At 43.9% G+C, this 26,765-nt stretch overlaps 1 protein-coding gene across 1 annotated transcript in view; it reads right to left on the reverse strand.

The window, feature by feature from the left end:
- RNF150 (ring finger protein 150) overlaps window positions 1–26,765 on the reverse strand; it is a 123,880-nt gene that overhangs the window by 14,522 nt on the left and 82,593 nt on the right. Inside the window, exons 5-6 of the mRNA XM_054392357.1 lie at window positions 20,069–20,165; window positions 13,476–13,686 (exon numbers count right to left, since the gene is read on the reverse strand). Of these exons, the coding sequence (XP_054248332.1) occupies window positions 13,476–13,686; window positions 20,069–20,165 (308 nt within the window). The remainder of the gene's footprint in view (window positions 1–13,475; window positions 13,687–20,068; window positions 20,166–26,765) is intronic.

A 26,765-nucleotide genomic window follows, 5' to 3' on the forward strand; every position in this document is an offset into this window, starting at 1 on the left:
GCCTGCTACACTCAAAGCTGGTTTCAAAATACATTTATAAAAAAAGGTTATGTAAAGAAGCAGAAAACAAAACAAACCAAAACAACAAACCACCACAAGCCCACCAGTCCTTACTAAAACTAAGTAGCAAGCATTTTGAGTTAGAGCTCTTCAATTCATTTAAGGTGAGTCTCCCTCTGATCCTGTCTCCCTTTCTGCCCAAAACGAGCCATTATGAGACAGGGAATATGGTTTGACTTGACCCATATCCTTGACCTGAGATGTGAAACCAAGTTTTGCCTCACCAGCCTAATGCAGGAGTGCAGGCATGCTCCCCCCTCTATTTAACCAGCTCCTTTTGCTGTCCTTGCTGGTGGCTCACACAACTAACATCACAAAACAAGTGAGCTCTATTTGCTGCATGCTTCCCCCCTATTTAACCAGCTCCTTTTGCTGTTCTTGCTCGTGGCTCACACAACTAACATCACAAAACAAGTGAGCTCTATTTGCTGCATGCTCCCCCCTATTTAACCAGCTCCTTTTGCTGTCCTTGCTCGTGGCTCACACAACTAACATCACAAAACAAGTGAGCTCTATTTGCTGCATGCTTCCCCCCTATTTAACCAGCTCCTTTTGCTGTCCTTGCTTGTGGCTCACACAACTAACATCACAAAACAAGTGAGCTCTATTTGCTGCATGCTTCCCCCCTATTTAACCAGCTCCTTTTGCTGTCCTTGCTCGTGGCTCACACAACTAACATCACAAAACAAGTGAGCTCTATTTGCTGCATGCTCCCCCCCTATTTAACCAGCTCCTTTTGCTGTCCTTGCTCATGGCTCACACAACTAACATCACAAAACAAGTGAGCTCTATTTGCTGCATGCTCCCCCCCTATTTAACCAGCTCCTTTTGCTGTCCTTGCTCATGGCTCACACAACTAACATCACAAAACAAGTGAGCTCTATTTGCTGCATGCTCCCCCCTATTTAACCAGCTCCTTTTGCTGTCCTTGCTGGTGGCTCACACAACTAACACCACAAAACAAGTGAGCTCTATTTGCTGCATGCTCCCCCCATTTAACCAGCTCCTTTTGCTGTCCTTGCTCATGGCTCACACAACTAACATCACAAAACAAGTGAGCTCTATTTGCTGCATGCTCCCCCCCTATTTAACCAGCTCCTTTTGCTGTCCTTGCTCGTGGCTCACACAACTAACATCACAAAACAAGTGAGCTCTATTTGCTGCATGCTTCCCCCCTATTTAACCAGCTCCTTTTGCTGTCCTTGCTGGTGGCTCACACAACTAACATCACAAAACAAGTGAGCTCTATTTGCTGCATGCTTCCCCCCTATTTAACCAGCTCCTTTTGCTGTCCTTGCTCATAGCTCACACAACTAACATCACAAAACAAGTGAGCTCTATTTGCTGCATGCTTCCCCCCTATTTAACCAGCTCCTTTTGCTGTCCTTGCTCATGGCTCACACAACTAACATCACAAAACAAGTGAGCTCTATTTGCTGCATGCTTCCCCCCTATTTAACCAGCTCCTTTTGCTGTCCTTGCTCATGGCTCACACAACTAACATCACAAAACAAGTGAGCTCTATTTGCTGCATGCTCCCCCCTATTTAACCAGCTCCTTTTGCTGTCCTTGCTCATGGCTCACACAACTAGCATCACAAAACAAGTGAGCTCTATTTGCTGCATGCTCCCCCCCATTTAACCAGCTCCTTTTGCTGTCCTTGCTGGTGGCTCACACAACTAACATCACAAAACAAGTGAGCTCTATTTGCTGCATGCTCCCCCCCATTTAACCAGCTCCTTTTGCTGTCCTTGCTCATGGCTCACACAACTAACATCACAAAACAAGTGAGCTCTATTTGCTGCATGCTCCCCCCCTATTTAACCAGCTCCTTTTGCTGTCCTTGCTGGTGGCTCACACAACTAACATCACAAAACAAGTGAGCTCTATTTGCTGCATGCTCCCCCCCATTTAACCAGCTCCTTTTGCTGTCCTTGCTCATAGCTCACACAACTAACATCACAAAACAAGTGAGCTCTATTTGCTGCATGCTCCCCCCCATTTAACCAGCTCCTTTTGCTGTCCTTGCTCATGGCTCACACAACTAACATCACAAAACAAGTGAGCTCTATTTGCTGCATGCTTCCCCCCCATTTAACCAGCTCCTTTTGCTGTCCTTGCTCATGGCTCACACAACTAACATCACAAAACAAGTGAGCTCCATTTGCTTGCATACAAAATTCCAGATGTATCAATTTAAAACCCAGAGAGGGGCAACAAGAACAAGCAGGAAATCTAACACTAAAGAGGGACCTCACTCACCCAATAGTCATCTCAGTCCTAGCATGCAGGGTAATTTCTTACTGGCCAAGTGCCTTTAAAGACCTGGGTCTGGCTGGTAGGAAACCCAGTAGAGATGTAGCAGAAACTGGTCTTAGGCTATATAAATCAAAGAGCATTTAGCACTCCCTTTCAAATGAGCTTGCAGCCACAACCTAGTTTCTATTGAACAATTTCTGGCATCAAAAAATCCCCTTCAAGTCACTGCTTTTATCAGGGACTCTTGCTGAAAAGCTTATGAGAACATGAGAAAGGCCAAGACCAAGACATCAATTTTCAGTGTTTCTTCCTGGACTAGTGGAGGGGAAAGGTCAATTTCAGTTCATGCAGCTGGAATTTTACTAGAAACTATGTTAATTAGGTCACTTGCACACCACCACTACCATCAATGCCTCCTTAACACTCTATACATGAAGCTCAGAGTAATTTTCAAACACATTAAAGCTTCTTAACTCTGCTTCAATCTTTTCAGAGAATATATACTCCTACTTTCTTTGGAGTTATGAGCATTCACACTCCTCAGAGAGGAAAAAAAGATACTACCCTATGCACAGATATGTTCCTAGAAAAGTAAGAGAAGCTCTCTGAAAACCAATCAGAAAACTTCAAAAAAAAAAAAAAGTAAATACCTTTGCACTGGTTCATTCTTATTTCCTAAACTTAGAGTAAAAATTCTGTGACATCAAGTTCAGGTTTAACCCCTTCTGCCTTTCCTTTTCCATTCAAGTTCTTCACTTTCAACTCCTCCCACTGAGAAGTGATAGTTGCCAGGATGTTCCAAGAGAATATTTAGGCCTCAGGAGCTTTTAGAAAAAAAAACCCTAAAGATCAAAATATTGTTACATTAGTTATCTAGCCTGGAAGGAGGGCTTTTACAAGCTGAATTTAAATTTATAGTAAATTTTCAGTTTTTATAAGGGAAGTGGACTTGCACCTTGCAGTCATAATCAGGTAAAACCTGAAGGATTAATTTGGAGGGGAAAAACCCCAACCAAACAAACCACAAAACATGAAAAGAGAAACAGAAGCTGTGACTGGGTAGGTTTAGTCTGGACAGTAGGAATTTTTTTTTTTTTTCCCAGCAAGAGTGGTCAGGCATTGGAATGTGCTGCCCAGGGAGGTGGTTGAGTCACCAAGCCTGGATGTGTTTAAAGGTGATTTGGATGTGGTGCTTGGGGATATGGTTTAGGGGTGAACCTTGTAGAGCAAGGTTCTGGGTTGGACTTGGTGATCCTGAGGGTCTTTCCCAACCTGAATGTTTCTGTGATTCTGTGAATTACTGCAAACAGATAGAATTGTTTTCACCCTGTGGAATATGCAGCTTAAACAAGGCACTTTTGAGGGTCAGCAACTGAAAAGATAATTTTCCTATCAGAACTGTTCTTCAAAACTTCTTCTTTGGAAGGGTGTCTTTAGGCTGCAGGTTACCCAGCAGCTGGGAGCACACTTTACATCTCCCAGAGCACGTTGGCAGAGGGTCAGTTTCCCAAAATCTCCTACTCTGAGACTATTTTAGCCTTACAGAGTGATAGCTTTTCATACACAGACAGCCAATTTTCTGGTGCCACTATCTTTTCAAAAAAAGCAGTTCTAAAACAGTAATGAAGTTTAGCAGCTTCCTAGTTGAATTGAAGATCCCCTGCACACGGGGGGCAAAATCTGAAGCAAGGTTTGTCATACATGCCTGACACACCACATTTGGTAGCTGTCTCTCAAAGAAATATTTTATAAATCATTTCATTATTTAACTACCTTGCATGAAGAACTGCAGCTTTTAAACCTCTTTTGTGTGACTTTATTTCCCCCCACTGAGATGCTATGATTTAATAAAGCCATTTTAGCTAAGTGCTCTTCATACTCTGATTTTGCCAGTGGTATCTTTGTTCTACACATTTTCTATGTTTTTTTTTTTTTCCTGTAGGAACGTGTTTTTTTAATTGTCTTACAGCACTGTGCTACCTAGACAGTGGCAAATAGAGCAGACATTCACCACAGAGACCTCCAGGTAAGTTGGTTTGCACACTAATATGTGTATTAACACAGGGTTTAATTATTGCCACCACAGGGCATAGGTTCTTGCTTAATCTCTGAGTGACTCAGGTATGATAACATGAGTGAAAATGAAGTCAAAGGTGTTGGCACTTGTAGAAGATATTGACAATAAAAGGGTGGATATTCTATCATGTAGCTCCTGGGCATTTTGGGAGCCCAGGTATTCATTAATGCAACACTGTGCTGAGTACAGCCTGAGCATGTTCCTCAGGACATCAGCCTTGTCACTGGAGTGGCAAAGACAGCATCAAGCTGGGCCAGAATACAACCATGAGGGTCCTATTTTCAGCATCCCTGAATGTTCTTTCATTTGAGTTACCTTTGAAAAGGTCACAACACTGCAGGAGCACTGAGGCAAGTGTGCTCTCCATTATGAAGTGATGGAACCAGAACAAAATAGGTGTCAGCAGAATCAAGGGTGACTGCTGCAGAAATGAAAGTGCCTCCTGTATCCCAGCCTCATGTTTTCACTCTTATTGGCACTGCTGCCTCTTCACTGTCTTTTTTTTTCCCCCCCCACACTAAATTTATTAGGCTTGGTTGCTTGCTATAATCTGCTCTTACCTGTGAATTTTCCCATCTGTTACTGTCTGTATACGACTGGCAGAGCAGAGTCTGACCCTGGCAGGGGTCTCTGGGGTCTGAGCTGTACAGGTGAGCATTACTATTGCATGGCTGATGTGTCTGAAATACTGGCACTGACCAGCAGCATCAGCCCTGGAATCCTGCCTTTCCTCTGCCTGCTTGGCTAGAGAGCTGTTGCTCAGTCTCACTTCTCAATTCATACTTTGAGGTGCTGACCCAAGCTGGATCCTTGTGTCTCCTGTTTGTCTTTGCTCCTGAGTTTGTCAGAAAAGACAGAGAATCACAGTAGCACATTTTATCTTCACCAACACTTCCTGATGATTTCAGGGGAGGCTTTTGTGCAGAAAACTGATGAGAATAAAATCTCCACAGACATCTGAGATGTGACAATGAGTCCTAAATAATCAAGCAGATTGTATGCAAGATGCTGAACATCTCTTGCAAAGCAAGGCTTTCATTCTTAAGCACAAATCAAAGAGATCAGCTAAGTATTAAGTCATCTGCTCTCTCTGCAGTTCAGATTTGTACTGTACTCTGCATTGTTTGTCCATTTTGCTTTACAAGCTTTCCTGTTCAATGTTTTTTTTTTTCCTAGCTGTCTGCTCAAGACAGTGAAGTATAAAGAAAGATATGAGCTACACTATTACTGATGCCAGTCCTCAGATCCCCTTTTCCCTTGCATGCATGCAATACACATTCAGAGCAATTGGGAATCATCTTTCTAAGGATGTGCTTGTGTGCTGTCACAGTTTTTACAATGGCACTGTCCCTGAGTTTCACTGTCAAAGATAATAAATCCTTGTTTGTCTCTTGTATTCACTGACCATTAAAAAAATGCCTGTGTACTCCAGTATGAGCACTCAAATGAGATTTGAAACATCAGGCTTACTTTGCTTACGTGCTTATCCTGATTTCTGGGCAACACAGACAGCTGGGGGCGGGGGGGGGGGCTAGTTGTGCTTGAGATACTGTGCTTGATTTTGGCAACAGGAAGAAGCCTGTCTTCTATGTCCTTCTCTTCTGCCCCACATTTCTTTCCTCCTGTTGTAGTGGCACAGCTACTCTAGGATCAGGAAACTGATCCCAAAACAACCCCCAAACCAGGAAGAAACTGGTTAGGTTTTGGACTGGGCTACTCACAAGGTAGCTGCACAATGGAAGGACAGTACAAGATGTAGGAACAAGTAATGTGGGACAGAGAGAGGCAAGCTGGTAACTGCCATGGCATTTATATATGAAGACTGATTTATAAACGGAGCTTTCATGACTGAAGGAGAACATTTTCTTCTAAATCTCTCCCTAGAGCCAATTATTAAGCATGTTTCTTAAGATCTGCAGCATTTTTGTCACTATAGGTTAAGGCAGACTGGGCCACAGGCATAGCTCAGTGTGTCTACAGGCAAGAAGGGAGATGTGGGAACTGATGTGTCCATCTTTATGGATGCAGTGCAGATGTGAAACAAACAAAACATTAGACTTGAAATTTGCTCCTCGTTTCACAGCGTTTTTGATCATCCCTTTCTGCAATTTGCTGTATAGAAACACTTTGTCCCTACCTCACATCTCAAGACATGGAAAGGAAGAGCAGTTTCGTAAGAGGAAAACTTCACTGTCCACACGCAGAGCCTGGCAGGAGTCTTGTAGGTGTATGCAGTAATCCAGAGTGTAGTTTTAGTGCCAGTTAGGTTTCACTTGGTGACTCTTTGAAACTGCTGCTGGCCTTTCAAACCACCAACACTATGCTGGCACTGGTGTATGTCTCAAAACAAACCTAGGACCTCAGCTCACAGGAATTTTCAGCCCATGACAACTATTTAGTGCAACATCCGTGCAGGCTTTTAATAGAGCCACCAAGGACTTAAGTCATACCCCAGCCACATGGGACCCAACCTGCTCAATCTTTAACTAGGTCCCACCAGAATTCTGTCTCCAGGACAGTGTTAGGTGACAATGCAAGTGTTAATAACTTTCTGTATTAACTACTGTCTAGGGAGTTTCCCCACCTTTTCCTCCTCCTCTACACTCTGCCTAAACCCCCTCTATTAATAGCAAGAAGGAACAGTCAAGTGGTTGCAAGACAACAGTGGATCAGATTCTTAGGCACTCCCATCCCCTTCCAAAGGCTGATTATTCTTCACAAAGACATTTTAGACATACACAGATCAAAATAACTACTTGAGAAGTTATATTAATAGAATTAATGAAGAGCTATCAAAGAGACTTAAGTGTCCTAACAGTCATGATGAGCTACAGACTGGCAGGGTTTTATGGAAAGAACAAAGGCAGAGGCAGAAAAGGAACTGCTGGTACTCTCTAGATTGCCCACACTGCTGTACAGCCTGCCAAACTGGGTGGACTTTGCAGGTGATATGACACCCTGGGGGAGAGTTTTTGGTTTCTCATACTAAAACTCCTGCCCATGTTTGCAGTGGAATTATTTATGGATCTTCTTCCAGCTAGAGAGACAGTGCTGGTGGGATTTCTAAGGCCTGATGCAGTATGATGAGACATCCTGCTGAAAAGACTATAAAAGCTTGTCTGAAGTGAAGAACTTACAGGTATTTACCAACAGAGAGCAAAGACTCAGGCAGTGCACATTTATCTGCTGCAGAAATTAGCAAGTGCCACATGGGTTGAGGGAGATGAATGACCACAGATGCTACACAAGCCAAAAAATATTAGCAACTACTTCCCCCCCCTAACCCCACAAGTGTCACCATTCAACCTTTAGAATATCTACATCCTACTTTCCCAGCAAACTACCTTTAAAAATATAATTGTAACCCAGCTGAGCTTGACCTAAAGAATATTCCAATGTCCACCTCAAATCCCAAATCCATCTTCCACTCCTCCAAAGCGGATGTAGCTCAGAGCTCATTCAAATTCAGATCTTGGCCAAGTCCAGCTCACACTCACATTATCTATAGAGCAGGAAATTCACTAAAAGTTCCAAAAGATGTTAGTATTTTACATAACTCACTACTGAAAACTAGGCAACACAGATTGCTATGATACATTGTAGTGGAAAAAGAACCTTAGCTTCCCTTCTCACATACCCTCTGGAGAGCTCCAAAGCAATAGGGTGAAAGCAGGAAACTCAGCTGAGATGAACTCTTCTGCATGTCACACTATTTTTTCATCCTCCCTCACTCCCCCCCTCCTTTTTTTTTCCCAACTCCAGTTTTTCAATTTTTCCATCCACCCATTTGCAGTGACTGAATACAGAAATACCACATTACAAGACACTCTCCAAGGATCCTGCACAAAATCCCACCACAGAGATCAAACAGTCACTAAGTCTAAATACTGAACAGACTTTGGGCTATAGATATGCCCAAGGGACTTAATGAAGAGTCGAATCTTGGATCCTGGTAGAAGCCAGCTGAAAGAAACTGCTGGTCCATTTTGAAGTGCTCAGTGCTACTACATAGAAGACACATGGTTTAGCAAGGAACCCCAGGGAGAGACCCTCAAATGAAGTCCCATCCAGATGTTCACAGTACACTACGCTGCCCAGGGTCCCATGGAAGACATTATCTATTCAGCAGCATGGGGAGAAAAAGGGAGGGAGAGAAGAGGAAATGTCTGCTGAGCAAACACACAGAAATAAAAAGAAAAGCACTGGCTGAGTTCCAGAAGTGAAAATCTGGCCCCACTGAAGAAGGTGGGAGCTTTGCCACCAGATTTCAACGGAGACAGAACTTTGCCCGATGCGAACAGTACTCTGGAAATATCCTCCCTCCAGACACACTGTGGGAGCTCTTCTGGCTCTGAATGCTCACTGGAAGCACAGCAAGGGAAATTAAATCCAAAACAAGACAACAATACCAGAATGATTAATCAACAAAGAAAAAGGATGCAAGAACAATTAAGCAGAAAGTATTGCAGAAGTGGGTGGAAAGAAGGCAAGTCCTTGACCTCCTGGAGAACTGAACTTTGCCAGGAATAAGGAGGGATGCAAGGACTGCTGGTGCTGGATGCAGGGTGCCACGTCAAGACTGCACTGGAGGCAGTCTGCACAGATTCAGGAATGAGAGGAAGAAAACCTTCTAGCATGGATTTAGCCTCGGAGCATGCTCCCATCACTAATGCTAGATAAAGAGGCCAGAACCCAGCAACTTCAGCAAAGACCCCAAGGAGCAATCAGCATCACCACTCACAATGCCAGGCAAGCTAGTTCACAGAAAGGGCAGGCTCAGCAAGCTCTGCAGTTGTGTAACTGTGAGGAGTCTGGATATGAGAAATATAATGCCTGAGTACAATAAACAGACAATGCCTATAAAGCCTTATCTATATGACAGCTCTGACCCAGTTCTTTAGCCTACAGCTGCCCTCTGATTTAGTTAGCATTTGGTTTCTTACCACAACTATACACTGGTCCTGGGTGTTTCACTGTCTGAAGAGTTTGGTCTTCCTAAGACATGAAATTCTACCTTTGAGACTGCCAAGTCACCTCAAATCCACACAAGGCAGGTGGAGGGGCAAATTCCTATCACTGCTGGAACTCAGCCTCTAACTCCCAACCAAAATCCTCTTCTGTGCTGCAGCTCTGCTGCTAAAAGGGACCAAATGGCTCTGTTCCTGGGAACACCACTTTGGATGTGGTGATGACAACAGGTAACTTTGCACACCCACCACTGAATAATACTCAAGTATTGTATGCCATTTCCAAGTGAGAAATCCAGACGAGGAGTAATGTCTGCACATCAGTGATGATGGGTGAGCGACAAGGGCTAACCAAGTGTTAAACCAGAGATCCCTGAGTGACTGTGTGTGACAAGCACGGTGGTTGGAAGCTCCCAAGATCCTTTGAGGGCCTTTTCTCAGGGCTCTTCTTTCCTCAGAAGAAAGCCCTGGAAAGGTCTGTTTCAGCCACCCCACGATGGAGTCAGGTTCACAACCTTCACAGAGCTCAGACTACCTAGCAATTTCCTACCACCTCCCTGCTCTCTTCTCCTTCCAGCTATCAAACAACCAAAGGAAAACCCTTCTCAAAGTCCTTACCCAGACCACACAGCCAGCCTCTTCAGGTGATGGAGACCTCTTGAAACTCCATGGTTTGCTACCTCATTACCTTTGTGCCTGGACAAGCTGCTGGTCTAGATGCAAGCTCCTTATCCTTGGGCTCTGCTGTTAGCCCTCAGGACTGCCCAAGTGCTAGTGTCCATTGCCCAATGTTCTTAAAGGAATGGGAAAAACCAGAGGGCACCAGGGCAGAATAAAGCATCTCTGTAGGCCATCCAGTACTCTCCTGGCTCGGAGCAAACTTCTCACCCAGTTACTTGGCTGGCAACTTGGAAAAAGAAGAAAAAATGTGTTTGGACTGACACAGATCCTTCCACAGACTCTGGAAAGAGAACTGGAGAGGAAGAGAATGGGTTGAGAGTTACTGAGCTCCTGTGCTCCCTGGCTGCCTCAACCCCATTGTTACCATGATGACAAACCAGAAGAACTACTTCTTGGTGCGCCAAGATCCTGGGATGAAAAGCATGGACTACCCCTAGTGCTGGGCTTTGCACCAAGCTGCTGGCTCTTCTCAGCATGTGCCATGCAGCTGTGGGTGTAAAGGCCAGACCACAGCCCTCTTTCCCAATTTCAATAGGGGACCTTGTAAAGAACAGTGGGACAAGGATAATTATGTGCCAGAGGAGACACTCACTTCAGGAGCATTAGAAGGCTTACAACTAAGACCAGCATCTAGCCCAGTCTCTGTGGTACCATGAAAGAAAATCTTTCCTTCACTGTTTAAATAAGCCTCAAATGCATTTAAAAACAATTACTGGAAGGAACAAAATAACATCTTGTTTTGAACAGCTCTTGCCAGCACGCCAGCAGTCTTGAGAAAGTTGTGTGCCACCAGCTCACAGGCTGGCCATTGGTGACAGCTGGGCCTAAAATCTTGCTGCTCACCCTTTGCTGGATCCAGGACTTAGAATACAAAAGGATCAAACCCAAAACCAGTACCTAACCTACAACACACTTGGAGCCAGTACCTGATCTAGACAAAACACCTGCAACCAGGACCTAATCTAGACAAAACACCTGCAACCAGGACCTAATCTAGACAAAACACCTGCAACCAGGACCTAATCTAGACAAAACACCTGCAACCAGGACCTAATCTAGACAAAACACCTGCAACCAGGACCTAATCTAGACAAAACACCTGCAACCAGGACCTAATCTAGACAAAACACCTGCAACCAGGACCTAATCTAGACAAAACACCTGCAACCAGGACCTAATCTAGACAAAACACCTGCAACCAGGACCTAATCTAGACAAAACACCTGAAAGCATGACCTAATCTAGACAAAACACCTGCAACCAGGACCTAATCTAGACAAAACACCTGCAACCAGGACCTAATCTAGACAAAACACCTGCAACCAGGACCTAATCTAGACAAAACACCTGCAACCAGGACCTAATCTAGACAAAACACCTGCAACCAGGACCTAATCTAGACAAAACACCTGCAACCAGGACCTAATCTAGACAAAACACCTGCAACCAGGACCTAATCTAGACAAAACACCTGAAACCAGGACCTAATCTAGGCAAAACACCTGAAACCAGGACCTAATCTAGACAAAACACCTGAAAACAGGACCTAATCTAGGCAAAACACCTGAAACCAGGACCTAATCTACAAAAGGAGAACTTCAAATCCACTTCTGGGTCAGCTTTGTGCCTAAGGACACTAGTCTAGTTTTTCCAGAAGCTATTTTCACTGCCATGACACTGGCTGCAATAATGAGGGACAATGTGATTATCAAATATCTCCATGGAGTAAGGAGAGTCATGATCAATCATTTCAGTCTAGTCCTGTCATCTCCCTCTTTTTCACACCCAGGCCCATAGCAGTACCTAGAAATGGTTGAAAATGTAGTTTATCCAGGACCTAAGGTGGCTCCATACACAAACTACATTCTTCTGCCTCCCTTCAAGTATACCTGATGACTTTCTGCAACACTCTTGTCAATACTAGCACACCAACTGGTATTAACCAGATATGTATTTTCTACTGATCTGCTATTTTACCTGAAAATGAGAATTTTAGACTAGTACAATCCTCACTCAAAACAGCTGACAACATTCTTTTTAACCTGTCAGAAGTAGATTTTCAACAAAGATGCATGAGGCAGAGATGCATGAAGACATTTTGAGAGTTGCTGGTTCAGATGGTGCCCCTTAACCAAGTGAAAACTAAACCATCCAAATTTCTCCTCTTGTTGTACAAATTGGCAGTGTTACTTGAACCTGAGCACACTCAGCTTTTCAAGTACAGATGCTCTGATCATCAATCCTTCTGAAATGAGAAGTCAAAGTATGAATTAATAACCAGGTGAGCTTCAGTTGATGTTAGAAGGCATAAGAAAGGCAAAATAAGAATTCAACATTCTTTTTTTTCCTGACCAAAGGCACTAAAGATGATTGCTGCAGACACTATTTATAACTCCCACACAGTAACATGTAGCCTGGTGAGGAGAGTGCCAAGGGAGGTTCAGGAAACATTTCTTCACAAAAAGGACTTTGGAACTGTCTGCCCTGGATGGTGGTGAAGTCACCATGCCTGGAGGTATTTAAAAAACGTGGCTGTGGTGCTCAGGGACATGGTTTAGTGGCAATGCCCTAGCAGCAGTGGTGGGATTGTGAGCTCTAAGCGAGTGTTTGGAAATGATGACCTCAAAGGTCTCTTCCAGCCTCCACAGTACTGTGATTCTGTGACAGGCAGGCCAAAGGACATGCACAGAATCACAGAATGGCTTAGGTTGGAAGGGACCGTAGAGATTATCTACTTCAACCTGCCCACTGCAGGCAGGGATGCCTCTCAACTAGACTCAGCTGCTCAAGGCCTCATCCAGCCTGGCCTTGAACACCCCCCCAGGGAGGAATCATCCACAACCTCCCTGGGCAACCTATTCCAGAGCCTCACCACCCTCATACTGCAGAGCTTCTTCCTATGATCCAGTCTAACCCTACTCTCCCTCAGCTTCAAACCATTCCCCCTTCGTCCTATTTCTAGACAACCTTATGAAAAGTCCTTCTCCAGCCTTCTTGTAGGATCCTTTCAGGTATTGGGAAGATCCCTTCAGGTATTGGCTTTGCTTCATGAGGAAGCCAGGTGATACATGGTGGCCTATCTTGAATGGCACCACTTACTATGGACAACATCTGAAGATGAGCAGGATTTTGTTGCTCTGTGTTGACTGAAATAGCTCCTTCTGTCCAAGCAGGGGCCTCCAATTAGAGTTTCTATTCAACACATTGGTTTGCACACAGGCTGGAGGTGTTTGCAGTAGAGCAGAATGCCATGATGTTTAAAATGACTCACCTTGCAGATTTTGGCTGGGCTTAAGGTATGGCCCTTGACTGCTCCAGTGGAAAAAAAACCCAAAACCCAAAGGCTGTTTTTCCCACACAAGAGATCAGTTTGGGATTCGGGTTTCTAAACGCTTATTTCAGTGCAAATTCTGCCAGAAAGAGGAACTTACTGCTTGTGGTGAAGTTACCCTCCCCAGCCTGGGGAAAGGAGTCTACATCTTGGATGACTTGTAGCACTCCCACAGTCCGCACCGGGGGATCCAGGGCTACGGAGCTCTCGTTCACGGTTATATCGCTGGCTCCTGTTATCTGGTTGGTTGGTGGGCCTCCTATGGATGCTTCCAGGTCTGGAGGTATATCATCCATGCAGTCTGCATTTGGCTAATAGGGGGAAAAAAAAAAAAAAAAAAAAAAAAAAAAAAAGAAGAAAATGGAGCTTTTACCTGATAAAAGGATTTAAATTACCTGCTCCCACTTCTTTTAGGGTTTTTCACTTTTCTATCGGTACTCAAAACAGTAACATAAGCTGAATAAACATTCATGGCTTGCTTGTTTTCGTGTACTTAAAACTTCTTACTACAATCTGTTACAAGAGAGACCCCAAGTATGCATTGGAAATACTCAGTATTAAACTTGTGTGTACCACCAACAATCCCTAAATATTCTTATGGATGCTTTTGAAAGGGTTTGGGAGAAGATACATTAAACAAATAACTCACTTATTGATACGATCTGCTCAATGCAGGCAGATTGCTGAGTCAGATCACAAATGTAAACAGAGATAGTAGCTGAAAGGGAATGATTATCTTGTCCCTAAGCACACATTTTATAGAGCTGATATCAGAGCTTTCAGGAACAGGAATTCAAGGGAACTGCCTGTGGGCGCATCTATGTGTGGGGTGCAAACCAGAAGCTAAAACTGTTTATGAGACAAGTTTTTTTTAACACTAAAAACTCTCTTCCTTTGCTAATGTTCTATTTCCTGCAACATAAAGTGATGAGAAAAGAAACAAACAAGCAAGGATGGGTGTTTGAAGAGTATTATTCAATCCAAAGTCTGTCTTGCTTTCTGATTCAGAGAGATCAAGGATGGAACCCAGTTCTGGAGAACTTCGACCCTTCTCTCTTGCAGTTACATAGACAATGCTCCAACACTCCAAAATGAGCCAAGCTCTTCAAGTCAAGGGAAGCAATGAGAGGGTCTGTGGTGCCCACCTTTTGCACAGTATCCTCAGCATTGAGTGCCTGTCCATGAGGAGCACTGAGACTTCAAGTGGGCACTGTGTGGCCGAGGATCGTTGGTCCAGAGACACCAAATACAACATTACAGAATCACAGAGCATTAGGGGTTGGGAGGGACCTTTGGAGATCATCCAGGCCAACCCCTGTGCTGGAGCAGGATCACCCAGGGCAGGTCACACAGGAATACATCCAGGTGGGTTTTGAATGTCCCCAGAGAAGGAGACTCCACAACCTCTCTGGGGGGCCTGTTCCAGTGTTTTGTTAACCTCATGGTGAAAAAGGTTTTTACCTAGTTTCTAGCCTTGATGTTTCTGGGCCTGTTATAAGCCTGACTGTCCCATTCCTACAGCAGTGATTTCTGTGGAGCTCCCCACAAACACTGGTGATGAACATCTGCTGGATGTGCAGACAGCTGCACTTTTGGCAGCAGACTGGATGACTTGAAGCTATTCACCAAGAGTGAAAAATCTCTTGTGCCATTTGCTCACAGAACCAGGTCTAGTTCTCCTGAAGGAATAGAGAAACATTGTTTGCACCATTTCAAGAACTGCTCTGTGAAGTTTTAACATACTGTTAGCAGAACCAAGGTTCCTTCACAGATGAGGATGCTGTGTGTCAGGGTGCAAAGCTTCCAAAGTTACAGAGAGACCTAGCGCTGTTGAGCTGCAATTGCATAAAATTAAGTTGCTCCCATTTATCTTTATTGTTCTGCAGTCAGACAGATAACCTGGATCAGTCACTTAGGCTTCCTCTAACTTCACTGGCATGAGACAACTTTGCTGTGTGATTCATCCCACCCTAAGGTAGAGCTGGTTTGAATTGCCCTCTCTACCTCCTCACTGCTCAGCAGAGATGGGGCCCAAGCTGCTAGATTGGAAAGCCAACATTTGGATGGCTAAAGTCAGAGGAGATGAACTCTGCTCTCTGGATCTGATTTTTGCTACGCTTAGTTGTTAAGGCAGTTTTGAAAAGCGCACTACTTGCCCACCTCTAACAGCAGGCAGCTAGAAACTAAGCAAAATATGATATAGCAAAGACTTAAATAGAGGCTTAGCTTTAAGCACAAGAGTAATCCCTTTGAATTGAGGCATGCAAGGTTACCATATGCTTGCATTTCCTTGCGGAACCAGGAATTGAGCATGTTTTCTCTTTTCCCATACGGTCTCTGTCTGATTGTTGCCACCTCATAAATATGTTTTTACAAATGTTCCTAATGAAAAAGGCAGGCATCTTAACCAATTCTCAGGTGACTTGTTTCCACAGACTGAAGCTAGGGATAAAAATGAGAGTTGTCACTGTCAGGGCTCCAGTCTAATCCACAAAGAGTGAGAGCTCCTCAGAACTGGGATAAAGGCACGTCCAGCTGCACCAGCTTTTAAAGAAACCCATTGAACCTCTACTTTTCTAAGTGCAATCCCAATTCTTTATCTGTAGGATTTGGATCCAAAATTATTCCTTAGATCTATCACCCTTTCCCTCACCCCTAGCTGTTAGAAAACACTCGCAGAATTTCATTTTCAACCTAAATTTGGTTTTGATGGCAGTGTATCTTAAAAAAAACAACAAACCAACCCAACCCCCATTTTTTCTTTTCTGCTCTAAGAAAAACTATTTCAATTTTTTTTTTCAGTTGTCTGTCCTTTGCTCTGATTCCAGTAATTCCTAGAATGGGGGTTTTATCACTAACTTTTAAACTTTTAAAAACCAGGGGATTATAATTGAAAGCCAACCCAAACATTAAAGATGCAAAAATAGCATTGCACGATATAACTAATCTCTTTAGTCCTGAGTAATTTTTTGTTGAAAAAAAAAATACCCCAAACTAAGCAGCATACCATGAAACTAATGACATCAAACACTGACTGAAAAAAACCAAAACAAAACAAACAAACCCAAACAACAAAACCCCAAACATTATGGCTTCTGCTGTCAGAGTGACCCAGATACATTTGCTGAGTTTAATTATATTGGTTTCACTCATTCCCTGCGTGTAAGTGCTTTGAGGGCACAATTCCACTAAAGTCAAGGGAAGGCTTTGTATTGACTTCTGAGGGCTAGGCTAAGGCTCTTAGTGAATAGCTTCAAGTCATCCAATCTGCTGCCAAAAATGCAGCTGTCTGCATATCCAGCAGATATTTGCAGAAAAGGGGGAGAAGAAGAGGGAGACTATTCTATGGGATATGATCATCTCAACAGCAATGCAGCTCTTTCAAAGTGAAAGACACTTTCACTGATAAATTCATTTCAACTACTACAGCCCAAAGAGGCTTGGTCTGAGCTGAATTCACTAACAAAAGGACAGTGGAAAAGGTTATGCCAACAGTTTGCTGATAGATAGTTAGTTAAAAACCCTCTGGAGCTGCAGAGAGCCATGGTGAAAAGTGGAGATGCTTGGGTACCGTGAAAATGAGCACAGTCATCTTGGTGCCTCATGGCAGCCTAGGGAATCTGCTTTTAGGGCAGAGAGCATTTGAAGTCTTTGTTACAAAGTAAGTGGTGAGTTTTAGGTTTGAATTGAAGCATTTGGATACTTGGATTTTAACCAGTCATTTCCTGGAAAATCCTGACTCTTCCTGTGAAACAAAGCACAATATATCCAGTCACACAAACCAACTCTTTAATAACAACCATAGGACAGACATGCAGCTGGCAGGAAAAAAAAAAAAAACAAAAAAACCCCAAAACATCCCACCACACTAGCCCTGCCTATGGGAAGATTTCTTCATTCCCCCCATGGTAAAAGCCTGCAAAAGGACTTTGGCAAATTTGCACTCATCTCCCATCAGCGAGAGCTGCCTGCCCGAGGCTGCTTCTCTCCCATGGAAATTTCAGCAAGATGCCTCATCAAGACTCAAGAATGCGATTAGGGAATGGCATTTTGCTTCTTCCACTCCACAGAAATGTTTGCCACCTCTCACTGAGGAGCCCTAGAGCTTTGCAGCTTCTTCCAGGGAAATGTCCTTTCCCACAACAGCCTGCTGACATCTGGCTAAGTTATGAGCCTCTGAAAATATCAGCTCATGTGTGCTGACAGAGACTGGTGGCATATTTGGGACCAACAACTACACTCTCCAAAGCAGAGTGGGCTTTGCATGGTGCCTGCAAGCTCAGTGGCAGCAGAAAGCACCCCACAGGACTGGTGCCCACCCTGGGCTGCCCTCAGCTGGTGATGGGCAGAGAGAAGGGTGAGGACACACAATTTCTGTGTGGCTGGAGAACGGATCCTGTGAGCTGAGCAGGGAGCACAAGCAGCAACACTGGGGCAGCAGCTCAAAAGGATAAAGACTGGGCTGGAGGGGTTATGCTGAAGAGAAGCAGGAAAGGGTATGAAGTAGGAGAGGGAAAGACAACAGTTCAGGCATATTTTAGCAAGAAAAGGCAGAGAAAACAGAGGAAGAGGAGCAACAGATAGCAGTAAAGGAATTTTTAATCCCCAAGCTACCAGATGCTCTCAGGCTCCCACTTCTTTTCTGTCAGCCAGAGGAAACTTCAGACACAAAGGCTACCATCTGCTCCCAGTTCCTAGGGACAAGAGCTACCTTGAGGGGTAAGGCTCTAGCACACAGCCCTCCCCTCACAAACCTGACTGACAATCCATGTGGCTGGGAGCCAATATGCTTCCTCCAAATGACAGAGCAAGCTGTTTTCAGACTGCTGTCTTAGAACAGCCCAGGGAAATTTTCACAGGAATGCATACAATAAAATCCTCTCAACAAATTTTGCCAGTGGAACATTAACATCCAGGCATCTGATTCTTAGTGTTAAGAATCAGACTGGAACTAAGGCTGATCCTGAAATCTTAATGTGACCCAGATGTTTATGTTGGTTACAGCACTGTCTTTAATTACATGCCCAGGACAATTATTTCCACAGAAGCTCCACGTGGAAAGCTCTCAGTGAAGGAGTGGAATGGATCCTCCTCCTGCTATGCAGTACAGAGACAACAAGACAGGGAGCTGTGAGAAGAGAAATGATGGCTGAGGAAACTGAATGGTGCTTTTAATTATTCCTGGCAATTAGATTCCACACCTGCCACCACAGAGCTGTGTTCACATGTAGTAAAAACCACTCATGTAAACCTAAACCTTTGCACATGGCCTCTGGGCATGTTTTCCTTCTCCATGCATGCACCCAGCCTCAACCAGCCTGAGGATACTCTTAGCCTTCAGCAGCTGCCAGTGGAGACAGTGACAGCCATATCCTGCATGTACATATTAACACTACTAAATTTTCTGCAAAGACCTTAACATCTCACTGCAGGTATCCAAAAAGTGGAGGTTTGATTTGTCTGTATCCCTTGATGATGAAGGGATGCTAATGATGATGCATGATAATGGATGAGGAGCATGTTAATGAAATGTGTGGGCAAAAATAGAAGTGGCCCAAGGTGAAAAAGCAGGAATCATGGTGAAGAAGCAAGCCCTGGAACAATATATTGGGTAGAGAAAAGAGGTGCCAAAATCTTGGGAAAGCCTGAACTGAAGAAAAATTCCTATCTTGAAGCCTAGGTGCAGAGATGATGAATGTCAGAGCCAGCCTTCATTCCAGCTTTTCCTGACATCTCCAACACTGATTTCACAATTGTATCATCTTTAAATATTCTAAAGACAATAGACATGCTTAGGAGAAAAGGTAGCCCAATGGTAATGACATCTTCTGCCGACATCTGTAACTGGGGAGGGTATTTACAGCACCTCTTTGTGCATCGACCTGTGGTGGTGCAGTGTTGAACTTCACTGCCATGTGTCAAGCCTCCTGCAGTGTGAGAAGGTGACTCACTTCCTCCTGCTGAAGCCTCTGCTCTCTGTGATAGCTGTGGATAGGGAAGTGTATGCCCTGTCTGCCACACAGTAGCTGAATGTAAACATGCAACCCAAAAGGATCAATTGCTTTGGCAGCTTCTAACCACATCTGACTGTTCCCAATAACAAAGAGCTTAACAATTTCTTGTGTCATGTGGACCACCTCATGCTTAGTTACTGGGAGAAATGCTCCCTAATTGGAATGAGGAGCACAGAGCTTGCCACAGACAGACTTTAAGAGAAATCTGACAGCAAAAAAAAAAAAAAAAGGTTTGGCTCCCCAGAATGAGCAATTAGTTGTCCTTGACTAGTGAAGCTGGGAAAATTTTATTTGCAGACCTTCTGCTTTGAGATTTCAACTGAGAGCATGATTAAAAAAAAAAAAAAAGAAAGAAATCCAGTCCTGATTTAAAACATAAACAAAAGCTACGTGCAAGAACCTATAAATCCACCAAAAGACCAACAAACAATCCCCTGCTCCCCAAAGCAAGCAACCACAGACACACAGATTCCCCACACCCAATCAGCCCCCACACACACTCCGGGGTACAGGAGAACAGCAGTCAGGCATTTCAGCTTGCAGTCCCCTGAAGAAATCAATTAATAAATCACTAACACAGCAAGAAGAGTGGGATGGGAAGAGAGAGGCAAGGGGCTAGGGATACACCCCCCCAGCTGGTGCTTGCTTTCTGCCCTGCCCAGCTCTGTGATGTGCTTACCGGGATCCCTAGAGCTTTTAGAATATTCATTTTACACATCGGGCAGGTACGATGGTCTAGCAGCCAGGGGTCTACACAGGACTTGTGGAAAAGATGCCTGCAATGAAAACCAGGAGAGTTTAATTCAAATCCAGCACAGCACAGTTTACCACCTAGTACCAGATGCTGCTTCTGAATTCAGTGAGGGTGTTTCAAATGGTGTGGTCTGTGACCTCTGCAAGGACTGCACAGCTACATCCGGTGCACAAAGGACTAAAATTACTTCTGCAGCATCTCAATCACATGTGCACAGTGTTGCTCAACTGAGTTTAGAAAATAAGATAGGTACAGAATCAGAGAAGCAGGAAAAAGGCACAAAATGCAACAGCAAACCCCATATCCTTTAAATGTTAAAGGCTGTCAGGAAACAAAACCTGCTTGCTGGTAAAGGTTAAAAACAAAAACCCAACCCACATTAAGTGTTTCTCAAGGGTTTCACAGACAAACCTGATTCTACACAATTTAAACATGAAGCCATTCTGGGGGTGGTATTTTTTAAGACCCAGGCATCAGGAAATAAAGTAAAAACAGCTATTTTCATTTAAATGGAAAACCCAGGATGTAGCTTTTTAAAACATTTGCCCTGACTTTCCTGCTCTTTAGAAGTTGCCCATCAGAGTTAGCTCCTAAACAATCCCAGCCTTGAGGAGCTTGTTGATAATCCTGTGCTCAGTCTGAAGTGACCACTAAGCAACTCCCTGAGCCCTGTGGCTGCTGTGGGGCTACTTTTTTTTTTACATTATCCAGCAGAAGAAACTGAAAGCTTCTTGTTTAGCTTTGCCTGTCACAAACTGAGACTGAATACAGAGCTATTTAGTGCTTGTACCTGACTGACAGATTGTATTTTCTCCTGCAGGCGTATTCTGTTACCCTGTATTATAGAGAACAAGTGTTATAAAACAGGAATGTGGGGCTTGGGATTTGAGAACTACAAGGCAGTGATGTTTGCTCAGCCCCACTCCTTCTGAAGAATCACAGAATTGCCAGGGTTGGAAGGGACCTCAAGGATCAGCCAGTTCCAACCCCTCACATTACATCAGATGGCTCAGAGCCACATCCAGCCTGGCCTTAAAAACCTCTAGGGATGAGGCTTCCACAACCTCCCTGGGCAACCTGTGCCAGTGTCTCTCCACTCTCATAGTGAAGAATTTCTTCCTAACATCCAATCTGAATCTCCCCACCTCTAGCTTTGCTACATTCCCCCTAGTTCTATCACTACCTGACACCCTAAAAAGTCCCTCCCCAGCCTTCTTGTAGGCCCCCTTCAGATAATGGAAAGCCACGATAAAGTTTCCTCGAAGTCTTCTCTTCTCCAGACTGAACAGCCACAACTCTTTCAGTCTGTCTCCACAGGAGAGGAGCTCCAGCCCTCTGATCATCCTCATGGCCCAGCAGGTCCAGATCCTTCTAGTGCTAGGGGCTCCAGAGCTGGATGCAGTACTCCAGCTGGTGTCTCACCAGAGTGGAGTAGAGAAAAGGAGGAAAGTTTCCTATCATGCATATAGCCTCAGAAATGACACTGGCATGTAGGAAACTGAATATTCACTTGCTTTCCTACAGAATCTTTTAATCAATTAACTGAATGAAGTAGAATAGTTCAGTTGGGAGTGACCTTAGTCCAACTACCTAACATAACATAATAATAACTTAAGCAAAACTGAAAGGGGGTGTTTTGTTCTGACATAGGAGGTTCAATATACAGACACAGTCTTGCTTCAAAAGGTGCAAACTAAGATTAATTTCCTTGTTTTCAAATTTTATATAGATCAGCTTTAAATTTGCTTTCTAAGGCTTGCAACAGGTGTGCCACCTTGTACTTGGCAGAGCCTGAAACTCACGTTTCAGGCTGCTTGAACTTTTACATTTGAGCTGTCTCCAGGCTGTGTGCCCCTGTGCTGCTGCTGCTGCCCCCCACACATCACTCCTACAGCATGGCCACACGAACCCACAAGGCTCAGAGCCCCATCTCAAGCAGCCTCCTTGAGGAAATGCAACCTCTGAGAAAGCCAGAATCCCTCAAAGCACCAAAGGTATGCTAAGTATTGAAGTGGGGTGTGCTCAGCTGCATGGGTGGGCTCCTGTGCTCTGTTGTGGCCTCTCTCACGTGAGATGCACACAGCCTTGCAACTTGATGGAAAACGAGGTGTACTTTCACCAATACTGATTTGCAACCCTGGCTCTAACTAAGGTGGTATTGGCCCACATACCAGCTGGCTCCAGTCCTAAATAACGCTAGAAATGCCAAACCCAAACTGTGTAAAATCTCAGAATCTTACTCTTTTCACTGTGATGTTTGTTTTTTTTTTTTCCCCCTCACAACTTCTAGAAGAAACATTTCCTTTGTGAAATGAAACCACATGGCAAATTACTACATTCCTCTACTTGGTCTGACTTCACACACAACTATGGGAAAGGGCAAATCTCTTCTTGGAAGTTTGACCCAGTCTAATTATATCAGTTGGCTGCGATACCAGACTCTGCCCAACCTCATCTGATCCTGTATGTCAACATGATTAACATAATTGAAGTATCACAGAATCACAGAGTGGTAGGGGTTGCAAGGGACCTCTGAAGATCATTGAGTCCAAACCCCCTGCCAGAGCAAGATCACCTAAAGCAGATCACATTGGCACACATTCAGGCAGGCCTTGAAAGTCTCCAGAGATGAAGATTCCACCACCTCTCTGGACAGCCTCTTTCAGTCCTCTGCCACCCTTAAAGTTCCTTCTCATGTTTAGATAGAATTTCCTATGTCCAAGTTTATGCCCATTACCTCTTGTCCTGTCACTGAGGACCACTGAGAAGAGGTCTGACCCCACCACCTTCCAGACACCCATCCCTTTGATATTTGTAAGCATTCATAAGATCCCCACTCAGCCTCCTCTTCTCCAGGCTACACAGACCCAACTCGCTCAGTCTTTCCTCCTATCAGAGATGTTCCAGTCCCTTAATCATCTTAGTATCATGATCACAGGATAACAGGATCACAAGATCCCAGGATGTTAGGGGTTGGATCACCTCTGGTGATCTTCGAGTCCACCCCCCCTGCCAGGACCATAGAATCTAGCACAGGAACACATCCAGATGGGGCTTGAAAGTCTCCAGACAGGGAGACTCCGCAGCCTCTCCGGGAAGCCTTTTCCAGTGCTCTGTGACCCTTACAGTAAAGAAGTTTTTCCTCATGTTGGGGTGGAACCTCCTGTGCTGTAGTATACATCCATTGCCCCTTGTCCTATCACAGGGCACAGTTGTGATACCTGAATTTTACAGCACTACCTTACTAAGGCTGCTGACAGCTCATAACCCTCCTTCCCAACAAGACTTGCTTTACTAGGCAAACCCATTAAATGTCACTCTCTGTCCTGCACAACTCTTTCTGCCTCTTATCTCAGGAGAGGCATATTCAGCACATCATCAGGCAAGCAATCTGAATAGGTGAAGGCATAAAACCACCTCAGGCATGTGTAATTTTACACTTAAAGTGTAAAATCTGTTAACCGACAGAATTTCTTGGGTGTGCTAATTCATGCAGGGTACTGAAAGTCAATCTCTTTGCTTTTCAGCTCTTTGAAATAACAATGAAATTCTTGATAGTGATCGTCCTCTTTAATCATATACTCAAATTCATAAATAAGTATGGTTCACTGCAAACATCTGAAAGACCATTGGTGCCAAAATAATCAGTACATTAACAAAACCTGAGATTTTTACGGTTGTCTTGAAAAAAAACGAAACAAAACAAAACAACAACAACCAACCAACAAACCAACCCCAGACTTCCAAAATCTGCTTTGGATAGAAAAAAAACAAACATAACTTCTATTGAGCCATTCTACCACAGACTAGAAAGTCTCCTCTTGTTTTCAAGCTCAAGCTTTGCAAGCTGTGTCGAGCTCAGTCAAGCCGTGGTTCGTATTACAGCATTTCATAATGTTTGTTAATCACCAAAAGCTTGGAGCTTTCATGCCTTCAAGACTTCAAAAACTGAAGTCCACTGTTCCTGAAGCTGGCTTCATAAAACAATATTCAAAAAGACAACTTACAAATGCCAAGTAATTTAAATACATGACAGACCATGTCACTTTGCACTCCTCAATACTGCATTAGCACAGTGTATTGTGGCTCTATTAATTTCAGATTGAATGTGGACAACAGAAGGGACTTGATTATTCGACAGAAACCCGCAGCAGAATGGAATGTTGTTGAAAATTCAGGTAAAGGTTTGAATTTTTACATGTTTGTACCGCATCAGAGAGTTCAGAACATCTGCTTTTGGACACACAAATATTTGTGCAAAGAAGTGAGGGGGCAGGCTTTGGATTTGAAAGTTTATTTCATTTGATATTAGCTGCAGCACTACATACATGCTTTCAAGAAATTGTAAATTGTTTGATCTCCTGAGAAGCTTCTCATCCAAATTCAGGCAAATTAAAGGTCAGCACAAAGGAAGACAAGGGAGAAACTGCAATATTTCACTGTCATATGGTAAGACAAAAATGTAAAAAGCTGCAACAAAAATCCCTCTGTCCCTCTGCAGTCCTGACTGATGCACGTTTTGAAAGGAAGGAGAGAGCAGAGGCATCATGGATGAGTTCAGAAGTAATGACCCATACAGGGAGACATTAAAAGAGAAGATTCAAGCACAAGCTTGGGATGTGGCCTTGACAAAGTCAGAGCCAGGAAAAAGTATGTTGGGTTTTTTTGTTGTTGTTGTGTGCAACCACATGCATTGCTAAACTGTGCTGATTTGGGTGGGTTGGAAAGGTTCTCAAAAGAGCTGTAATTGATTAGTTGAGAGAGGAAGGCGAAAGGAGATGTTGTAACAATCCTAGTACAAAACAAAGGCTTCCAGGAGGAGAAAGGAAACAACTGTTCTTCACCTCTCCTAGGGACAAGAGACACAATGACTTGATTAAACTGCAGCGAGTCAGATCCAGGTTACACAATAGCGAAAGCTTCGCCCCAGGCAGGGTGGCAAAGCACTGCAGTAAATTATCAGGGGGATTTGTAGTCTTCATCCCAGGAGACTGCAGAGTGTGTTGGAAAAAGCTCCCAAGAACAACATGTGCACAGCCAGTGCCCCTATGCTGCTCCAGGGATGGTGGCCTTCCGGGATCCCTCCTGCTCCCTTCCGTGACTGTATGTGGATGCGTAAAGCTCACAGATCACAAAGAAAGAAGAACCTCAAAACCCCTAAGCGTTTAAGTTACCTAAATAGCACTTCATAATTTTAAACTGGAGATTACTTTTGTTTGAAATGTATTTCAATTTTCTTTAAAGCTGCCCTTTTAATCATACAATGAAAAAAATAATTCATTTCAGGCTCAACCCAAAATCATAATGATTTGATTGTTTACAAAGCTATTGTTGACCTTGTAGTTTGCCAACAATCTTGAGAAGCTTTCTTTCCAGGTTAAGGGAAACTGTTCCCCTCCCACCTTCTACTCCTAGTCCCAAGTTTCCCAACTGCAGGCAAACCAACCTAGCAGTCATGTAATTTTTCTTGGAAGAAAAGTGTGAGCTAAAGGTAGGCAAAAGCTGAAAGAGAGGGGCAGTGAATAAGACCATCAGTTGCCTGGATTAGACACAGGGCTGCAGCACAGGATTGAGGGGGGTTTTGGTGAGTACCACTTACTATCCAATGAAAAGGTCTGGGCTTTTGTGGGTTCATGTACAGGATTATTTGTTCATTTTTTTGAGGAAGAAGGAAGGATTAAAAAAAAAAAACAAAAGGTGATAATGCGGGTGTGCAGTGGAATCAAAGAGAAGAATGTATGTGCTGAAATAAGGCTCATGGGAAACAGAAAGAGAAAGGAGTGAGGCAGTCTCTGAAATCAGGGACTGAGAGTTCAGGGGAAGGGAACGAGCTGGAACGTGGTCAGAAAGTGCATTTATTGGTGACAGAAATGAAATAATAAAAAAAAGAGCTTATGAGGAACTCAGCAGAGATGAGGTTGAAAGAACTGTCTTGCCTCTACAGAAGTTTGGTAAAGTTAGTAGAAGTTCAGTAGAAGGCACACAGTGGGAACAGCAGCACCAGTAGCTTCTCCAAAGCCAGAGCAGGAAAGATGAAGACATTTTGAAGCTGGAGGTGGAGGAGAAGCAGAAGGAATTAGGACTATGACAAGAGATGTCACTCTGGGAACAATGAACTTGGTTACATTTGATGTTGTGTCAGTGCCCTCAAATACAACTTCAGTGGTGTTTGCAATCACAAAACCGGCTGCAAGCTAATACTCTTCTTCTTTTTTTTTAATCAAGTGTCAGTCCTCATTTATTTAATGCATCCTGCAGAGTGAAGTTCATGACTACAGTCAGCTGTGGGAGCTGACTAAAGAGGACAGAGGAAGAAGTATGAGTTAACTGGAATTCTCCTCCTAGCTCTCCAGAATGGGATACACAGCAACAGGGTGCCCCAGAGCCAGCTCTCTGCCAGCAGAAAAAAGAGGACTAATAACTGCGTATTTATATGACTTCAGAGCTCATCTACTGCAATATTGGCTGGTGGGTTTTTGGGATTTTAGGAGATTCAGGCTCCACAAGCCTTAAAAAGAAATCTTAGGACATGAAGGTCTTTATCCAAAGCGTGCCTGCTAGCAGTGGTTTTCCCAGTCCTGCCAGCAGCACAAAGCTCCATCTTTCATGTGCAGCCCTTGGG

This window comes from Indicator indicator, chromosome 25 (genome assembly GCF_027791375.1).
Source record: "Indicator indicator isolate 239-I01 chromosome 25, UM_Iind_1.1, whole genome shotgun sequence".
NCBI lineage: Eukaryota > Metazoa > Chordata > Aves > Piciformes > Indicatoridae > Indicator > Indicator indicator.